At 37.6% G+C, this 16,047-nt stretch overlaps 1 protein-coding gene across 1 annotated transcript; it reads right to left on the bottom strand.

The window, feature by feature from the left end:
- Positions 1-14,811: 14,811 nt before the first annotated feature.
- On the bottom strand, positions 14,812-15,795 carry LOC131857499 (putative pentatricopeptide repeat-containing protein At3g49142). The gene has a single exon (XM_059210149.1). The coding sequence runs from the start codon at positions 15,793-15,795 to the stop codon at positions 14,812-14,814; it is 984 nt and encodes a 327-aa protein (XP_059066132.1).
- Between the last annotated feature and the right edge of the window lie 252 nt (positions 15,796-16,047).

Genomic DNA, 16,047 nt, shown 5'->3' with positions numbered 1-16,047 from the left:
GAGCCTCACGCAACCCCATAGGATCAAACAGATTGACCGTATGTGTTGTGGATTGGAAGAAACTGTCTGTCAAATTTTGACAATTTTTTGGACTCAGGGCACTTGAGAGATCTCACCGGTAGGGTATGACTCTCGACGTTCTAGTGCTTTGGGATGCACGATGGGGGCATGCCTAGCGTAAACTTGCCCACCCAGATGCGCTCGCGACATCGGTTTGTGCACACGAAGAACATAATCAATTCTAGCCAATCTTGCAACTTTTCCTTGCAAGCAACTGACGATTTTTTGAGCAGGGGAAAAAATGCTACTTATTGAAAATGGCTTCTAGTCGTCAAAAACCAAGATAGGCCATTATAGAGGAGCCTCACGCGACCCCACGAGATCAAACGGATCGACTGTATGTGTCGTGGATTGGAAGAAATAGTCCATCAAATTTTGACAATTTTTTGGACTCAGGGCACTTGAGAGATCTCACCGGTAGGGTATGACTCTCGACGTTCTGGTGCTTTGGGATGCACGACAGGGGAATGCTTAGCGTAAACCTACCCACCCGAATGTGCTCGCGATGTCAGTTTGTGCACACAAGGAACATAATCAATTCTAGCCAATCTTGCAGCTTTTCCTTGCAAGCAACTGACGATTTTTTGAGCAAGCGAGAAAATGCTACTAATTGAAAATGGCTTTGAGTCGTCGAAAACTGAGATAGGCCATTGTAGAGGAGCCTCACGCGACCCCACGGGATCAAACAGATTGATCGTATGTGTCATGGATTGGAAGAAGCAGTCCGTCAAATTTTGACAATTTTTTGGACTCAGAGCACTTGAGAGATCTCACCGATAGGGTATGACTCTCGACGTTTTGGTGCTTTGGGATGCACGACAGGGGCATGCCTAGTGTAAACATGCCCACCCAGACACGCTCACGACATCTATTTATGCACACGAGGAACAGAATCAATTCTAGCCAATCTTGCAACTTTTCCTTGCAAGCAACTGACGATTTTTTGAGCAGGCGAAAAAATGCTACTAATTGAAAATGGCTCCAAGTCGTCGAAAACCGAGATAGGCCATTGTAGAGGATCCTCATGCGACCCCACGAGATCAAAGAGATCAACCGTATGTATCATGGATTGGAAGAAACAGTTCGTCAAATTTTGATAATTTTTTGGACTCGGGGCACTTGAGAGATCTCACCGGTAGGGTATGACTCTCGGCATTCTGGTGCTTTGGGATGCATGACAGGGGCATGCCTAGCGTAAACATGCCCACTCGGATGCGCTCGTGACGTCAGTTTGTGCACACGAGGAATAAAATTTGACCATTGCGAGCGTGAGGGTGCTCTCACACCGAACACATTGTTGTTTAAATTCATATTATCGATTTTTGTTGTTTATATTCATATTGTTAATAACATATGCAAATATTCATTTAAATTTATAAAAGGGCAGCCACCAAATACAACAAATACACAATAATGAACTGAATACAAGGAGTTTTGTAGGGTTAATTCAACATTTTAGAAATTTTATCAAATCATATTCCATGATTGCAATGCTTTATATCATATATTTTTGTTGTTTATATTCATATTGTTGATTACATATGCAAATATTCATTTAAATTTATAAAAGGACAACCACAAAATACAACGAATACAAAATAATGAACTCATTACACATTTATTGGATCGAATATCGATATATATATATATAAAGGCATGTCTGCCAAGTCAATACAATTATTACAAAAATGTGGCATATGCCATGTCCAAATCGATATACAATAAAAATGTAGAATATATCTACATGTATTGGTCATTCTATGACCAAAACTAACACTATATGATCCTAAACTTCTGGTGGATCATCAAAATCAAGCCTCTTCGGCGTACTACGCGGCTCTGTAGATGGCTGCAAAACCACAATTCAAAAGCCAAGTTAGAATTCTTTTGTAGAAAATAGTTCACAATTGACATCATAACTATGCATTTAACTTTAATTCCTTTACAATTGAAATGTAGATTACCTCATCGGCTGATCCAGGAGCTAATGTCTTCGCTCTCCTCTCCTTGTCACTCTTAGGAGTTTTCTTGAAGACATACTTAAATGGATCCATGTTAAGGTCGTACCGTGAAGGAGTCTATTGTAGATTAAATGTACAATTAATACAATGTACTAACATAAATATATAAAAAACACTTAAAAGCTATAATATAGAGAACAATGGCATACCTGTGCCTCAGATGCTTCTCCAATGGACTGAGGATGGCTCACCATCGATGTAGAAATGGTCACTATTACCTATATAAAAAATGTACAAAGATTAAATACAATTAATATAATGATAAGTATTGAAGGTTGAAAACAATTAATTTTACATATCAAACAAAAGTGTACCACATCCTAATATGCTTCTCCAGTGTGTTGGTGAATATTTTGTCACCAGCGTACTAATGACAAAACATAAAATTCACACAACGCTATGCTAAGAAATTAATCTCTCCTCTCATCAAGTGGAGGTTCCCTATGAAATTTCTCCTCTAATTAACAAGAAATTAAATTGGTGGGTTGGCGTTGGGCATATAACTCTCTTTTTTCAAAATTTATGTATTCTCCCTTCACCTAGTTACTATTTCTCTACCTCTTCAGATATTCAAAGAAAAGAACTATTAATCTAATAAACTACACTAAGAGTTACTTTTAAGCAGCACAAAGTCTCCTATATGGTAACACTGATTCACACTGATCGTTACAAATTAAACAAGTAGAAACTTAGCTTAAGCTCAAAGTCTTTAAGTGTAAATTTCTAATCAATTAAACTACTAATAACCGCAGCAATAGAAAGCTTACTACAAGTTATTTCCTTTATCAGCAAATTTCTCAAGTATGCTAAGAGCACAAAGTCTATTGGCAAGATTTAAGAGCTCTTTAACCATGTAGCAATATCTTAAGATCAAATACGTAAAGATAATATGTATTCAATGGACATAGGAACATTAAATAATATAAACAAATTTATTGATACAACACAAAGTTTGCAATCAACAAAACCATTTTCTTTATTTGTTTGATTGAATTCTCATCACAAAAGCTCAAAGTCTAAATTGGGATAAAAATCCAGCAGAGTTTTGCTAAGCATGAAAAAGATAAAAAATATTTACAAAAAGGTCCTCCTTATATAGGAAAAGAAGTTGAGAAAAAGGTGGGAACAGTTGACTTATTCAACCGCACAGTCCCACTTTACTACAACTACTACATAAAGAAAACGTACAGCTGCACAAAAATTTACAACATCTATTGGTATAGCTGCATGAAGGAAGAGTATCAAAAGGGGGAACTTCATTCTTGATTTTCTTCTTCGTTAGATTTCTGAAAACCTTCGAACTTGGCGAGGATAGATTTGACCTCTTCTTCATTTGGCATCAAGGTAGAACTCGTGATGATTTGAACGCGGGATATCGCATCTTGGATCTTCACTTGCTTCTTCTTAACATCCTTTAGCATGGATGCGAGTACTTCAAAGCTGACTTGAATTTCCAACAATTTGTCAAATGTATCGAGGGAGAAATCTTGTCCCGTGCACTGGTCCATCAAGGAAAGAAATTCTTGGGTGATGACCTCAGCAGTGACGAGATTTTGATCACCATCATACAAATAGCAAGGGAGATCGCCTACTTTAGCAAAAATAAGGTCAACCTCATCATCACCTTCTTTCTTTTCACGATCTAGTTCTGCAATCATTAATTTCATCATCTCTTGTTTATGAGACAATAAGGATAAGATCTGAATATACTTCTCCCTTGTGGGAATTACCTTGTTTTCAACTAGGACATCTATCCTGAAATCCTCCATTTTGCTCCAAAGGGTAGTGCTTTTCACAACTTCCTCAATTTCCTGGGATAAAGAGTTTTTGAGTCCTTGCATCCAACTCTGGATCACTTCATAATCAGATAATAACTCCACCGTTGAACTCAGGAGATGAGAGCCTTCTAACCTTAGCCGTGAGATCCATTCGTCCATTACTCGGCCCTTAGCTCCTACCTGCTCAATCTTTTTGATAGCTTCAGTGTCTATTGATGATCCTATAGGTTCAACCTCTTGAGAAGATTGTGTTACCTTTAGGAGGACATTGGTCAACTGCTCACACTTCTGCTTCAGGATATTTTTCCCGTCCCTTTCCTGATCCAGTCTTCTTAACAAAGAATTAAGGGCTGTCTGAGAATCTAATTTCACACTTTCATGTGTCTCTACTCCAAGCTCCACAACTTGCATGGTATAATCCTCTGATCGTATGCTGCCTTTGTCCTTATCTGACGATGGCACCATAACTTTAGCATATTTTCTTTTGAAAGCCGAGTCTACTACCACCCGACATACTGTCTTTAGCTTCTTTGTTCCCTTAGGCTTTGGAGGAACCAAAAGTTCAAAGTCAAATTCATCAAGAGATATTACCTGTTTCTTTCTTTTAGGGGCCACTACTTCCATCCAAGGGGGTAGTTTTGGATTGGATGATGGAGTAGTGGCTTCTTGCTGACTTGGGGTCAAAGATTATGGAATAGGTTGACTAGAACTTGGAGCAGTTGCAAGTGTAACTGATGGTGTTGATATTGAAGCATCTAATGGAACATCCGTTGCTGGTACCTTTTCAATTATTGGTGGAAGGGTTGAGGGTGCCATCAGTGTAGCTTCAGAGCTCACTAATGAAGGGATGGTTGTGACGGTGGTAGTAATGACTGGTAAATCCACCGACACCTATTGTGCAAGTGCATCTTGCAAAGTTTCATCAAAATCCATCATGGTAGATTCAAAAGTAGATGAAGGGATATCATCTAAAGTAGAGAAGTTGGTTATTGTAAAAAATTGACCAGCAGTCTCTGATTGTGGCATGCCCATACTTAGATCTCCATCTTCATGAACATCTTCATCTTCTTGATCAGAATCAGAGTAAGAATCAATAGAGTGAATGACTACTTGTGAAGTAGTTGTCGTATCTACCTCAACTGAATGTGGTACTTCTTCTACCTGAACTTCCTCTTGTTGAGGAATTTCACCTTCTTCAACCTCTTTACCCTTTGCAGCTTCACTGATAGGTGGTTGTTCTGGCTCTTTTGCCACTGCCTCTTGTGATACTGATGATGATTCACCTTGTTTTGATCCTTTAACTGTAAATTTGATTTTAGGCCCTTTACCTTTTGATTGTACCACTGGAGCTGAAGCTAGTGCTTGTGAGTCTACCCTGTTCTTGGTTCTAGTTTCAGCTGTCACTGTCTTGCCCAATGGACCATCATTGTTGTCATCATCTCCAGAACTGGTGGGAAACTGTTTCATCCTGAGATGATTCTTTAGCAACCAAGCATTGGTGTTTGCTATAATAGGAGAGATCCTTTGAGTAATGGACTTACTTTCCTTCTTTGACCATTGCACAAGTGGAAGTGGGGATTCAGCAATCTTCTTTTCATAGTAAATAGGATCTACTATGTCATCTGTGTCTTCCATAGTCATTGGGATTTTAGCAAGATCTAGATTCTCAATTTGTTCCAAAGTAAGGCAGTTGAAGTCCATCCTCCTTATCTCCTCCTCATCCTGACAGTCTGCCTAAACATCTTCAAACCTATAGACATGAGTGTATGTCCTTTTGAGCTTTCTCTTTATGCCCCAAAAATCAAAATCGGTTCGGGCTTTGAATCTTTGCATGGTATTCCACTGCATCTCCTCCTCCATATTTTTGGCTTTGGGGTTGGTTAGCATGGAATACCTACCAATTGACTCTGGGAATTTCAGCCCAGTCTTGTGCGCTTGTGATTGTTTCTCATGCACACTAATCAATTGTCTGCACAGCTCCATAAGGATAATTTTATCTAAAGAAAACCTTGGAAGAATAAAGGGCTCGCCTGAGAAGCATCCAATCCGTATATAGGTGAATGTGGGGAATTGAAGGAAGACACAACCAAAGTGGGAAACCCTGCTGTAAGCGGCCTCTGATATTCTTCTCTTATACAGGCTTTTATCAAAAATGCACTTCCAAACAACAAAGAAAGCATCATTAACCCTCCTGTAATGATTACCTTGATTTTTGATAGTGAGTTGATCATAGTATTCCCAAACAGGCACTATTCTTTTGTCCCCCTTAGTTGACAAGCCTGGATATTGCCTCATAGAGGCAGCTGCGTAAACCAGGTATGAGGTCATATAAAACTTTAGTGTTACCTTGACCTCTTTCAGTTGGGCGCAAAGTGCATCACTGATTTTTTCTCCCCAATCAATTTTGGCAGCTCCCTTTCTGATTATATTCATATAGTAAATCATCCAGCTTTGGAAATAATGAGTCTTTTAATCCCCTCACTCTGGATAACATGGTGACCATGTCATTATATTCTTCATTAAAATCACTCCTGTGAAAAGACTTAGGCCACCGGGAAGTGAGGGAGGATCTAGCAGTTGAAAGATAAACAGTATTGATTACCTTCTTGCATTTATCTTCATGTTTCTCATAGTACTCTTGAGCACTCTCTTGAGAAATGTCAGCCACTTCTTCTGCCAATGAGCCTTTGAAGATGCTATTGACAAATAAGCTGTCTAAAGTCATTATGACCTTTTGATCATCATCCCTTACCTGTCTTGTTCTTGGATCGAAATGATCAGCCACTGCTAATACAAATTCAAGATCATGAGCCACAACTGGGAAGGATGCATACTTATGCAGTTCGGATTTGATCAAACTGGTCAGCTGTGCAGGAGCCTTCTGAACCCGATCAAGAAATTCTTGAATGTCAACGTGGCCAATTTCAGTGTCCCTGATCTCTTTAATGTTAGAATCCACTAAACTCTCAGGGTACATATTCAAGTACCTGTCGTACTTGTATTTCATCTTCTTTGATGATGCTTTACTCGGAGAAGGTTGTCCTCAGGAAGACTTGGGCTTCTTTGACATTCGTGTAAAATGACTGCATTCAATACTGATGATTAGCCTTTCATCATTATCAAAAGTCAATTTTTCTCAAACGGATCAAAAAACGGGACTCAAAACAGGCCAAGGACAAAAAAGTCTGATCTGCTTCTTAACAAACAAAACATGCACATCGGAGTTTAAAACCCGATGTGCAGACTTGGGATAGGGTAATAGGACATAGGAGTTTAAACTTCGATGTGCAATATGGAAAAAACAACTTGCACATCGGAGTTTAAAACCTGATGTGCAGGAAAAACTTACAATCAGCACATCGGAGTTTAAACTCCGATGTGCTATTTTTAGAAGGAAAGAAACTGGTTGACATGTCAGGTTTTAAAACCCGACATGTCAACCCCTACCCCTCTGCATATCGGATTTTAAAGTCCAATATGCAAAGGTTAACATGCCGCATATCAGACTTTAAAATCCGATATGCGGAGGGACAACTCTTCGCTTGCACACCGGACTTTGAAGTCTGGGGTGCACAGAAGATAAGGGTATCCAGAGGGCAATCGGATTTTGAAGTCCGATTGCACTTTGGATCTAAGGAGGCGATCAGACTTCAAAATCCGATTGCCCTCCAGATTAAAATCCGAAGAACAAACAAAAATGAAAAGAAAAGGAGGAAAAAATGAAAACAGGCAAATAGAGGCGAAATGAAAACCCGAAAACCAAAGAACTTACCTCTTCCAATTTGCCGATGAAAAAGATCCGACAGTCGCGCAAGGGAAATCCGAAACACGATGAGCAGAAGTAGAAGAGGGTGCGCGGAAGAGGAAAATGGAGCACAATGAAAACCAAAATGCATTAAATTAAATTTAAAAAAAGCTTTTAAGAAAACCCTAATTAGCAATAAATGCTAATTAATAAATTCGCAATTGCATGTTAGATTTTAAAGTCCGACATGTAACCTAGGGGCACTTGCATGTCAGACTTTAAAACCCGACATGCAACTAACATAAAAATCAAATGCAGTTCGGAGTTTAAAGTCCAAACTGCAATCCAAAACTAACTGCAGTTCGGACTTTAAAGTCCGAACTGCAATCTTGAGCAAACAGCAGTTCGGACTTTAAAGTCTGAACTACAGTCAAAACTAAATGCAATTCGGACTTTAAAGTCCGAACTGCTGACTACAACAAAACTCAAATACACTTCGGACTTTAAAGTCCGAAGTGTAGTTATTTACCAAGACCCCTGCAGTTCAGACTTTAAAGTCTGATCTGCAGGTTAAAATGCAAATGTAGAAAGCAAGGAAAAATAACAAAAATGAAAAGTGAAGAACGAAACGAACTAACCGACCAAGTTGATTAAGCTCTCCCGAAGACCATAAGGTACGAAACAGACCAGTTTCATAGGGTTACCTCATGATTTTGGCCAAACTAAAATCGAGGATAACACAGTGCAAGGAGGAGGGTTCACCATTGACGAAATAGGTATGGATATTTCTTGTATGAAAAAAATATAAGATTATAATATATCACAAGTTCACATGTACACGTGCATATAATCATGAAATCAAGAAAATAAAGTAGAGATACATACCTCCGCCCTCTCTTGATTTGCGGGCAAATCAAGTGCATTCAACATATCCACAAAGCTCAATGGCCGTTGTACATGTAAAATAGACAAAAAAACACTAATCAGTCTACAAACCCCAACTAATACTTGATTCCAACATTTTCAAACAATTGTATAATTAAAAATGAGTTCAATTACCTTCTTCACACGTTTTGGCGTCTTCGAGATATTCTTTTTCTTCGAACGAGCCCTAGACGCAGAGGGGGTGCCCTAAAAACATAAAATTAACATGAGATATTAGTACAAATAATAAATTAAACATAATTTTAAAAATCTAAAATGAAATGACTTGCATATTCCATCAAAACAATACATAAAAAGAGTTGTACAAAATATGATACCGTATAGCCTTGTAGGCCAAAATCAATCATCGACAGCGTGATGTCATCAATTTGGGACATTTCGTCCCCTGTCAACACCTACAAACCAGAAATTAGACCAAGCATTAAAGATAGTTAGTATATCTTGTATTTTTTTGAATTCAAAGTGTACTATTCTATTTTAACATGTTACAAAATTTATACCTCAGGCGTCGAAGTTGCAGCTGTGGTAACTGGGGGAGGTGTATGGGATACCACTGCTACATCCTGAAATGCATATTATTTGTCTCAATTTAAATCGATGTATATATGAAAATTCATTTATGTAATTACAAAATTAAAGTGACTGATAAATAAAATGTTATGAATTCAAATCAACAAACCTATGTCTGTGGCTCATGGGCAAACACCATGTCCATCAACTCATCTGTTAGCGTGACATCCTCAACCATGTGAGCCTGACATCTACAACCGCAAATCATGCATAGATGATATGAGTATCCATCTGCACCGGCTGCATCATCTATCCCCGAGCAACTGACACACATATGCTCGATGGGCTCTCTGTCGCCCTCTAACGGCTCATCATCTAATACAATAGGGTGTGCTAATGATGTCCCATGCTGGATGATGGCACCAGTCAATGTTGTGGTCCCCTGAAGAGTCTGTAGCTCCATCGACTCTTTCAGCTCTAATGGGACAACCTGATGCACCTTGGGTTTGGGTGCTAGGGGGCGACGACTCTCCACGGCTAATCGCCTATGGGCTCCAGGTCTATCTTGGGCAGAGCCACCACCTCTACCATGAAACTCTCTCATGTCAAAATAATTTGGGTGCACATTGAGCACAAACTCACAATCTATTTTTCTCAAAAAATATAATGGCACCTCATAATTATTACAAGGTGGATTGTCAAAGACCATCCACCACCTCTGCCAAAAAAGATTCTTCATCTGCACATTGGTACACCAATTTATGGGAAACCTCTTTGCATTAGGAGGTAATGACTGACCAGTTTTGGGGTCAACAAAAAGGGCACATATTTGTTGTTTAGAAATATTTTTGTTTTTAACTCCATCGTATGATAGCCCATTGGCATAGAATTGACGACACCTATCCCTAAAGCTTCCCCATTTGGTAATTTCTATGGAAACAGCTATGGCACCACTAGCTAATGTTTCTAGGCTAGTGGCAAGGGATTGATGACGGTCAAGTTCAGAAGTTTTCAATTTTACAATCAGTCTATTGATTTTGGATGTATTTTGCCCTAACTGATTAATTAATTCTTCCTGTGTTTCGGCTGTGCGATCAAAAGGAGGAATTGGGGGTTGTTCTTGTCTGTTTTTAGGAGGTGCATTTGGTTGTTCTTGTGGGTTTACAGGAGGTGCATTTGGTTGTTCTTGTTCTGGATTAGAAGAATCTGGTTTTTGAAACAAAAAATGAAAAAACCTAATCAAAATTAATGAAATTAAATTCAAAATGTAAAACAAATTGCATAAACCAGAAAGAAAGACAAAAATAAACAAAAACTAACCTTGATCCATAGCCTGGAGGACAAATTTAGCACCCCGTTCACGGTTTAGGTTAGGAAATGGGAAAAAAACAAAGTAAAAAATGCGCTTTTCGGGTGAATGAGGACCCAGTTTTTTTATAACAAAAAATTTATCAGGCACTATGTACGCGGTTTTACTAGGATTATTAGCGCGTACGCGCTCATTTTCCTATAAGCAGCGCATAAACGCTAATTTTCCTAGTCGTAGCGCGTACGCGCTCATTTTCCTATAAGCAGCGCATAAACGCTAATTTTCCTAGTCGTAGCGCGTACGCGCTCAGTTTCCTAAACTCAGCACATACGCGCTACCTTTTCTAGGCTCAGGAAGAACAAACCTAAGCGCGTATGCAGGAATTTGATATTTTAAAACCACGTACACGTTGCTTGTTTTTCCAAGTTTTTTTTGGGTGGTGTCCACTTTTCTAACCACCATCTTTATGCACACACCCTTGTCATTGATGTCAATACACTGAAGAGGTGAGAATCGACATATGTAAGAATCGGTATAACACTGTGAACCGGTATTTGTACCAAAGTGAAGTGGTGTGCTTGATCAAGGTGAACCGGCACATGGAAGCAATGTATGACTACCGGTTGGTGGTCTCAACTTCAGGGTTTCCGGTTGGAGTGTTTCAAGCCTGTGTGGATCAACTGGTGACTTTATGTGATGAAGTTAGCATGGTAACAAAGAACAGATAGTGTTGCCACGTAAGCCTTGTGCGCGTGAAGTATCTTGCATGAAGGAGAGTGTTCCTATCTACCTCGGGAATGTGCAAAGTCTGTAAACGGTGATAATGTGTGATGAGTTATCAGCCACCATGAAATTGATGGAAAACAAATGATGGAGAATGACTGTTGCATTCAATGCAGTATGCTCAATGGTCAGGATTGAACCATTTGAAATCCTTAACCTAACAGGTTTACGGTTTAGGGTTTATGCTACCGACTGTTTGTTGTCCTATAAGGTCGATGTTGTGATTCTTTCATAGGTTGTTGGCAAAAGTTGTGTGTGTGTATCTAAGAGAAGAGATATGTGATTCTTGCTAGACCAGAGGAGAGAAGTTATATCTGTAGAGTGTAGGTGCAAAAGGTGAAGAGGAGCTTAAGCGGATCAGCATTGGCATTGAGTTCTATTATCAGGTCATTGATATACTTGTTGATCTTTAACCACTTCAACAGTTGTGAAATCCCCTAACAGGGTAGCCTTAACCAGCTTGTTGAAAATCCTTTAACAGGGTAACTCAAAGCTACTGAGTCATTGATATCCTTTAGCTATTGAGTTCTTGAAATCCTCTAACAAGGTACCCTTAACAGGTTTTAACCCTTAACCGGGTATTGTATCCATCCCTTAACCGGGTGATCCCTAATAGGATCAGTTCCTAACAGAACCTATTGTATCTGTCTTTAACCGGACAAGGCTCCTAACAGAGCGAACTTCTAAAGAGTTCAAAAACAAGCTTGTGGGTATTCATCCCCACCGTGGTTTTTCCCAGTTGGGTTTCCACGTGAAAAATATATGTGTTAAGTGTGATGTTTTCTTCATGTGATGTTATGATTGTTTTCTGTTAAGCGGTGATGCATGTTGATCTTGCAGTGTTATGTACATCTTTGATGGTAGATTACCTGTTCATGCATTAGGGTGAAATGGAAATGAAGTGTTAGAGTATATAAGAAGATAAGTGTCAACCGGTCTTTGCTTGTCTTAGTTATACTGGGTTTTGCCAGTTGAACTTTGTTGAAGGACTAGTGCTGTTGTTTGTCTGTCAGTGCATAGTGTCTGCTGACAAACCGGTTTAAGGTTGTGTTTTTGTCTGTACTTATTCACCCCCCCTCTCAGTACTGATTTGGTACTATTCGTTCATCATTAAGTTATCAGAAACATCAAATTTGACAATCAAGGCTTGATTGTCATGATGGACAACATTAAGCTTAAACGTGTCCCCTGCTCAAACATTAGTTATGTGCGTATAATAATTGTTGAAGTGTCCTTTTAGGCATCTAGGACTCCCAACTGCTTACAAAATGTGAAGAGAAAACATTTTCTACCATTAATGTTGATCCAAGTATTCAATACAAAGATACCATTTTTGTTAAGAAAAACTTAGTTGAAAAACTCTCATGACACATGCACAATCCCCATACTAGACACACAATTGTCATGATGGAAATGAAAACACCTAATATATATCTAAACTACCATGACACATTTAGAGCTAGCTAGTAACACATGAAAATAGGAATGATGATGACATGAACATCACCTACTACATCTATCATTTTTACTTACCTTTATCTAATAATTATTATATATGCAATACATCAATTTATAATTGAGTTTTAATTTAATGATGAAGCTAAATATTAAAATTGATTTGTATCATCCATCACCATTTTATAAATCTACAGTAAGATATTTAGTCCATGTTTAAGATTTTTGGATAAAATGTAAGAGACATTTACAATAAAAAATAGAATCAACCCCTCCTCTTCCTACCAAATATAATTTAATAGTTATTCTAACATAACGATTATATTTAAATATATTGAAAAATAGTAGATACTTCATAATGAATTTTATTTTTAGATTATAAAACTAAAATTCACCTCAAATCATTCTAATCAAAACTTTAGCAAATTTAGATTTGAATGAAAAAAAAATTAAAGTTTGGTTTTTTTAATTCTTCACAATAACTATTTTTCAGTGTTTTATTTTTTAAAATAATGAATTTCAATGTCAGTAGATTTCCAAAATCCATTAGTCTATCTATGTATGCTTTTGGATTTGATTGTGTGAGTTTTTGTGCATCAATGTTTCAGACCACACTTTGTAATCCATCATCAAAATGATAGAAGAGAGTACAAGGAGAAAAATCAATTTAATAGGTCTTACAAATTAATATAGCCTAAAAAACACCAGAACTGATTATCATCATTATAAAAAGCAATTGAAATTTAAACAAAAAAAATTGAAGAGACTTACTATAGTTGTGATTTAGGTTTCACTAATATTTGCTATGTAATCGATTAACAATATCTTGAACTTATATCTTGTCATGTGCAATGTATTTTTTTTTTATGTTTATTGAGTTTTTAGTACAAGAAAAAAGTATCCAATTTGACTCATGCTGATATATTGATGTAGTGTTCTTTCACTCTTATGGACATTTTTTTAATCATGTTTTTTTTTAAATCCTCGTACGAGGTTTCCATCCTCTTGAATTCTTTAATTTCAACTTATAGCGTAACAACAAATACTTTTGTGTTATTCAAACAACCTTATCTACAAATAAACCATGTGCTTCCCATTGTTGACCATGGTCCCTATTAGACCCAAATGAGATAACAAGTGCTTATTTTAGTTAAATGACATAACAACCGCTTATTTTATTTTCTTTAAATTAGAATCCTTCTCTCACTAATATCAATTTGTGAATCTTATTATGTCAAATATTTAATATCATAAATATAAATTGAATATAAGTTATGATATTACTTCTATTTATAGAAATAATATCCATTTCTCTTAAATATCAATCTATCAATTTTATTATGCAAAGTTTTGCAGACATTATACATCTATAAAAATTAAAATGATGATTTTATTTTTCAGTGTGTAATATTAATAATATATTTCTAAATTAAAAACAATAAATTTAAATTAAATGATTGAAAACTTTAATCCACAAAACATATTAACTCTCACACAAAGGGAGGGATGTGAAGGAACCTTAAAATACAAAATCTACATGAACATATACATTTCATATACAATGCGTAATTCAGTCCCAAAATAATACAATCAACCGAGACAAAAGAAACATACGAATGCCAGATTTTGGAGGTTAAAAAACTATCTAAGAGATACTCTCCGCATCACCTCAAAGCATTGTGTTGATCATAATCCTTCTCACTCTGTTATCCAAGGATCTGGTCATACTGGTTTCATTACTCCTGCATTTTTTCCCATTTTCTCATTCTCACCACCACCAGTATTAGGAAGAAAAGCACATTGCATACTATAGATCTCATTTTATAAATAAAAAAGCATGGTCTACATTTCCAAATACTTGGAAAATAGCACTTCTTAGAAACTGGAAATCAAACCTCATCAATTCTTTATGACTGCAGATCTGACAAGGTGCACATCGTTATAGTACAAGCCTATGGTTACGGATTGCTTCCTTTAGAATCACCAGTAATCTCCGCAGGAACATTGTCCTTGTTTGAAATGATGGAACCGGTTAGCATCTCTCACAACAATTTGTCTTCCAACAATCTTGGAGATAAACTTGGTTGCAATGTGACAGTCAACACATACTCGAAGGTTCTTGACAATTCTAATAGTTGTTCCTGGGAGAGTGTTTATCAATCCAAATGCAATTGCTAACTTTTCACTATGGTGGTAAAGAAATAATTATTTTTCCTCCGCTTCCACATCATTTAGTACATGTTTTGAATCTGGAACATACCCTGCTGCCTTCAGCTCCCAAGATGATTTCTCCAACTTTGCATAGATTTCATCTGTCTGTGGATGTGATCTGTCTCCTGCACAGAAAACATGTACCATCTTATGGTCCTCAATCCAACTACATCCAGGTACCTTATTAATTCCTCTATCTTTCATCAATTTCCTTACCAATTGAACCTCGTGCCGTCGTTTCGCATCTGCATAGATGTTTGAAAGAAGAACATAAGTTCTAGCATTTTTAGGATCCAGATCGAAAAGAAGAGTTGCAGTGAATACTCCTAAACCAATATTCTTATGCGCTTTACAGGCACCAAGCAAGCATGTCCACACAACGACCACAGGTTTAACCGGCATTTTGATGATAAAGTTTAAAGCTTCCTCAAGATAACCAGCACGACCAAAGAAATCAACCACACACATATAATGATCAATTGTAGGAGTGATATAGTAAGAGTCACCCATGGCGTTAAAGTATTTACAACCCTCTTCCACTAAGCCTACATGGCTGCATGCTAATAAAACACACGTGAAGCTTACATGGTCAGGGTGTGTTCCAGAGTGCTTCATTAGTTCAAAGAGTTTGAGAGCATCCTTGCAAAAGCCATTTTGTGCATAGCCCGAGATCATAGCATTCCATGAGATCACATTTCTTTGGGGTATGTTTTCAAACATTTCACGTGCCATGTCTATGCTTCCACATTTTGCATACATTTCTATCAGGGCACTAACGATTACAATATCTGACAAAAACCCGCTTTCAATGATGATTTGATGGATGATCTTGCCCTGCTTCAAAGCTCCCATTTTGGCACAGGCTGGAAGGGTACTAGCAAGAGTTGTGGAGTCTGGATTTACAACTTCGAATTGCATTTGCTTAAAAGTTTCCAAAGCCTTTTCAGCAAATCCATTTTGGGCATATCCTGCAATCATTGCATTCCATCAGATCACATTTCTTTGAGGAAGTTTGTCAAACAGATCATATGCTATATGTACACTTCCACACTTTGCATACACGTCTACCAGGGCACTCGTAACTATAACATCTGACAAAAATCCACTTTCAATTGCACTTTGATGAATATTCATGCCCTGTTCCACATCTCCCATTTTGGCGCAGGCTGGGAGGATACTGGCAAACGTTGTGGAGACTGGCTTTACACCTTCCAACTTCATTTGCTTAAA

This window comes from Cryptomeria japonica, chromosome 8 (genome assembly GCF_030272615.1).
Source record: "Cryptomeria japonica chromosome 8, Sugi_1.0, whole genome shotgun sequence".
NCBI classification, from domain to species: Eukaryota; Viridiplantae; Streptophyta; class Pinopsida; order Cupressales; family Cupressaceae; genus Cryptomeria; species Cryptomeria japonica.
This window is presented reverse-complemented; position numbering and strand designations above follow the sequence as displayed.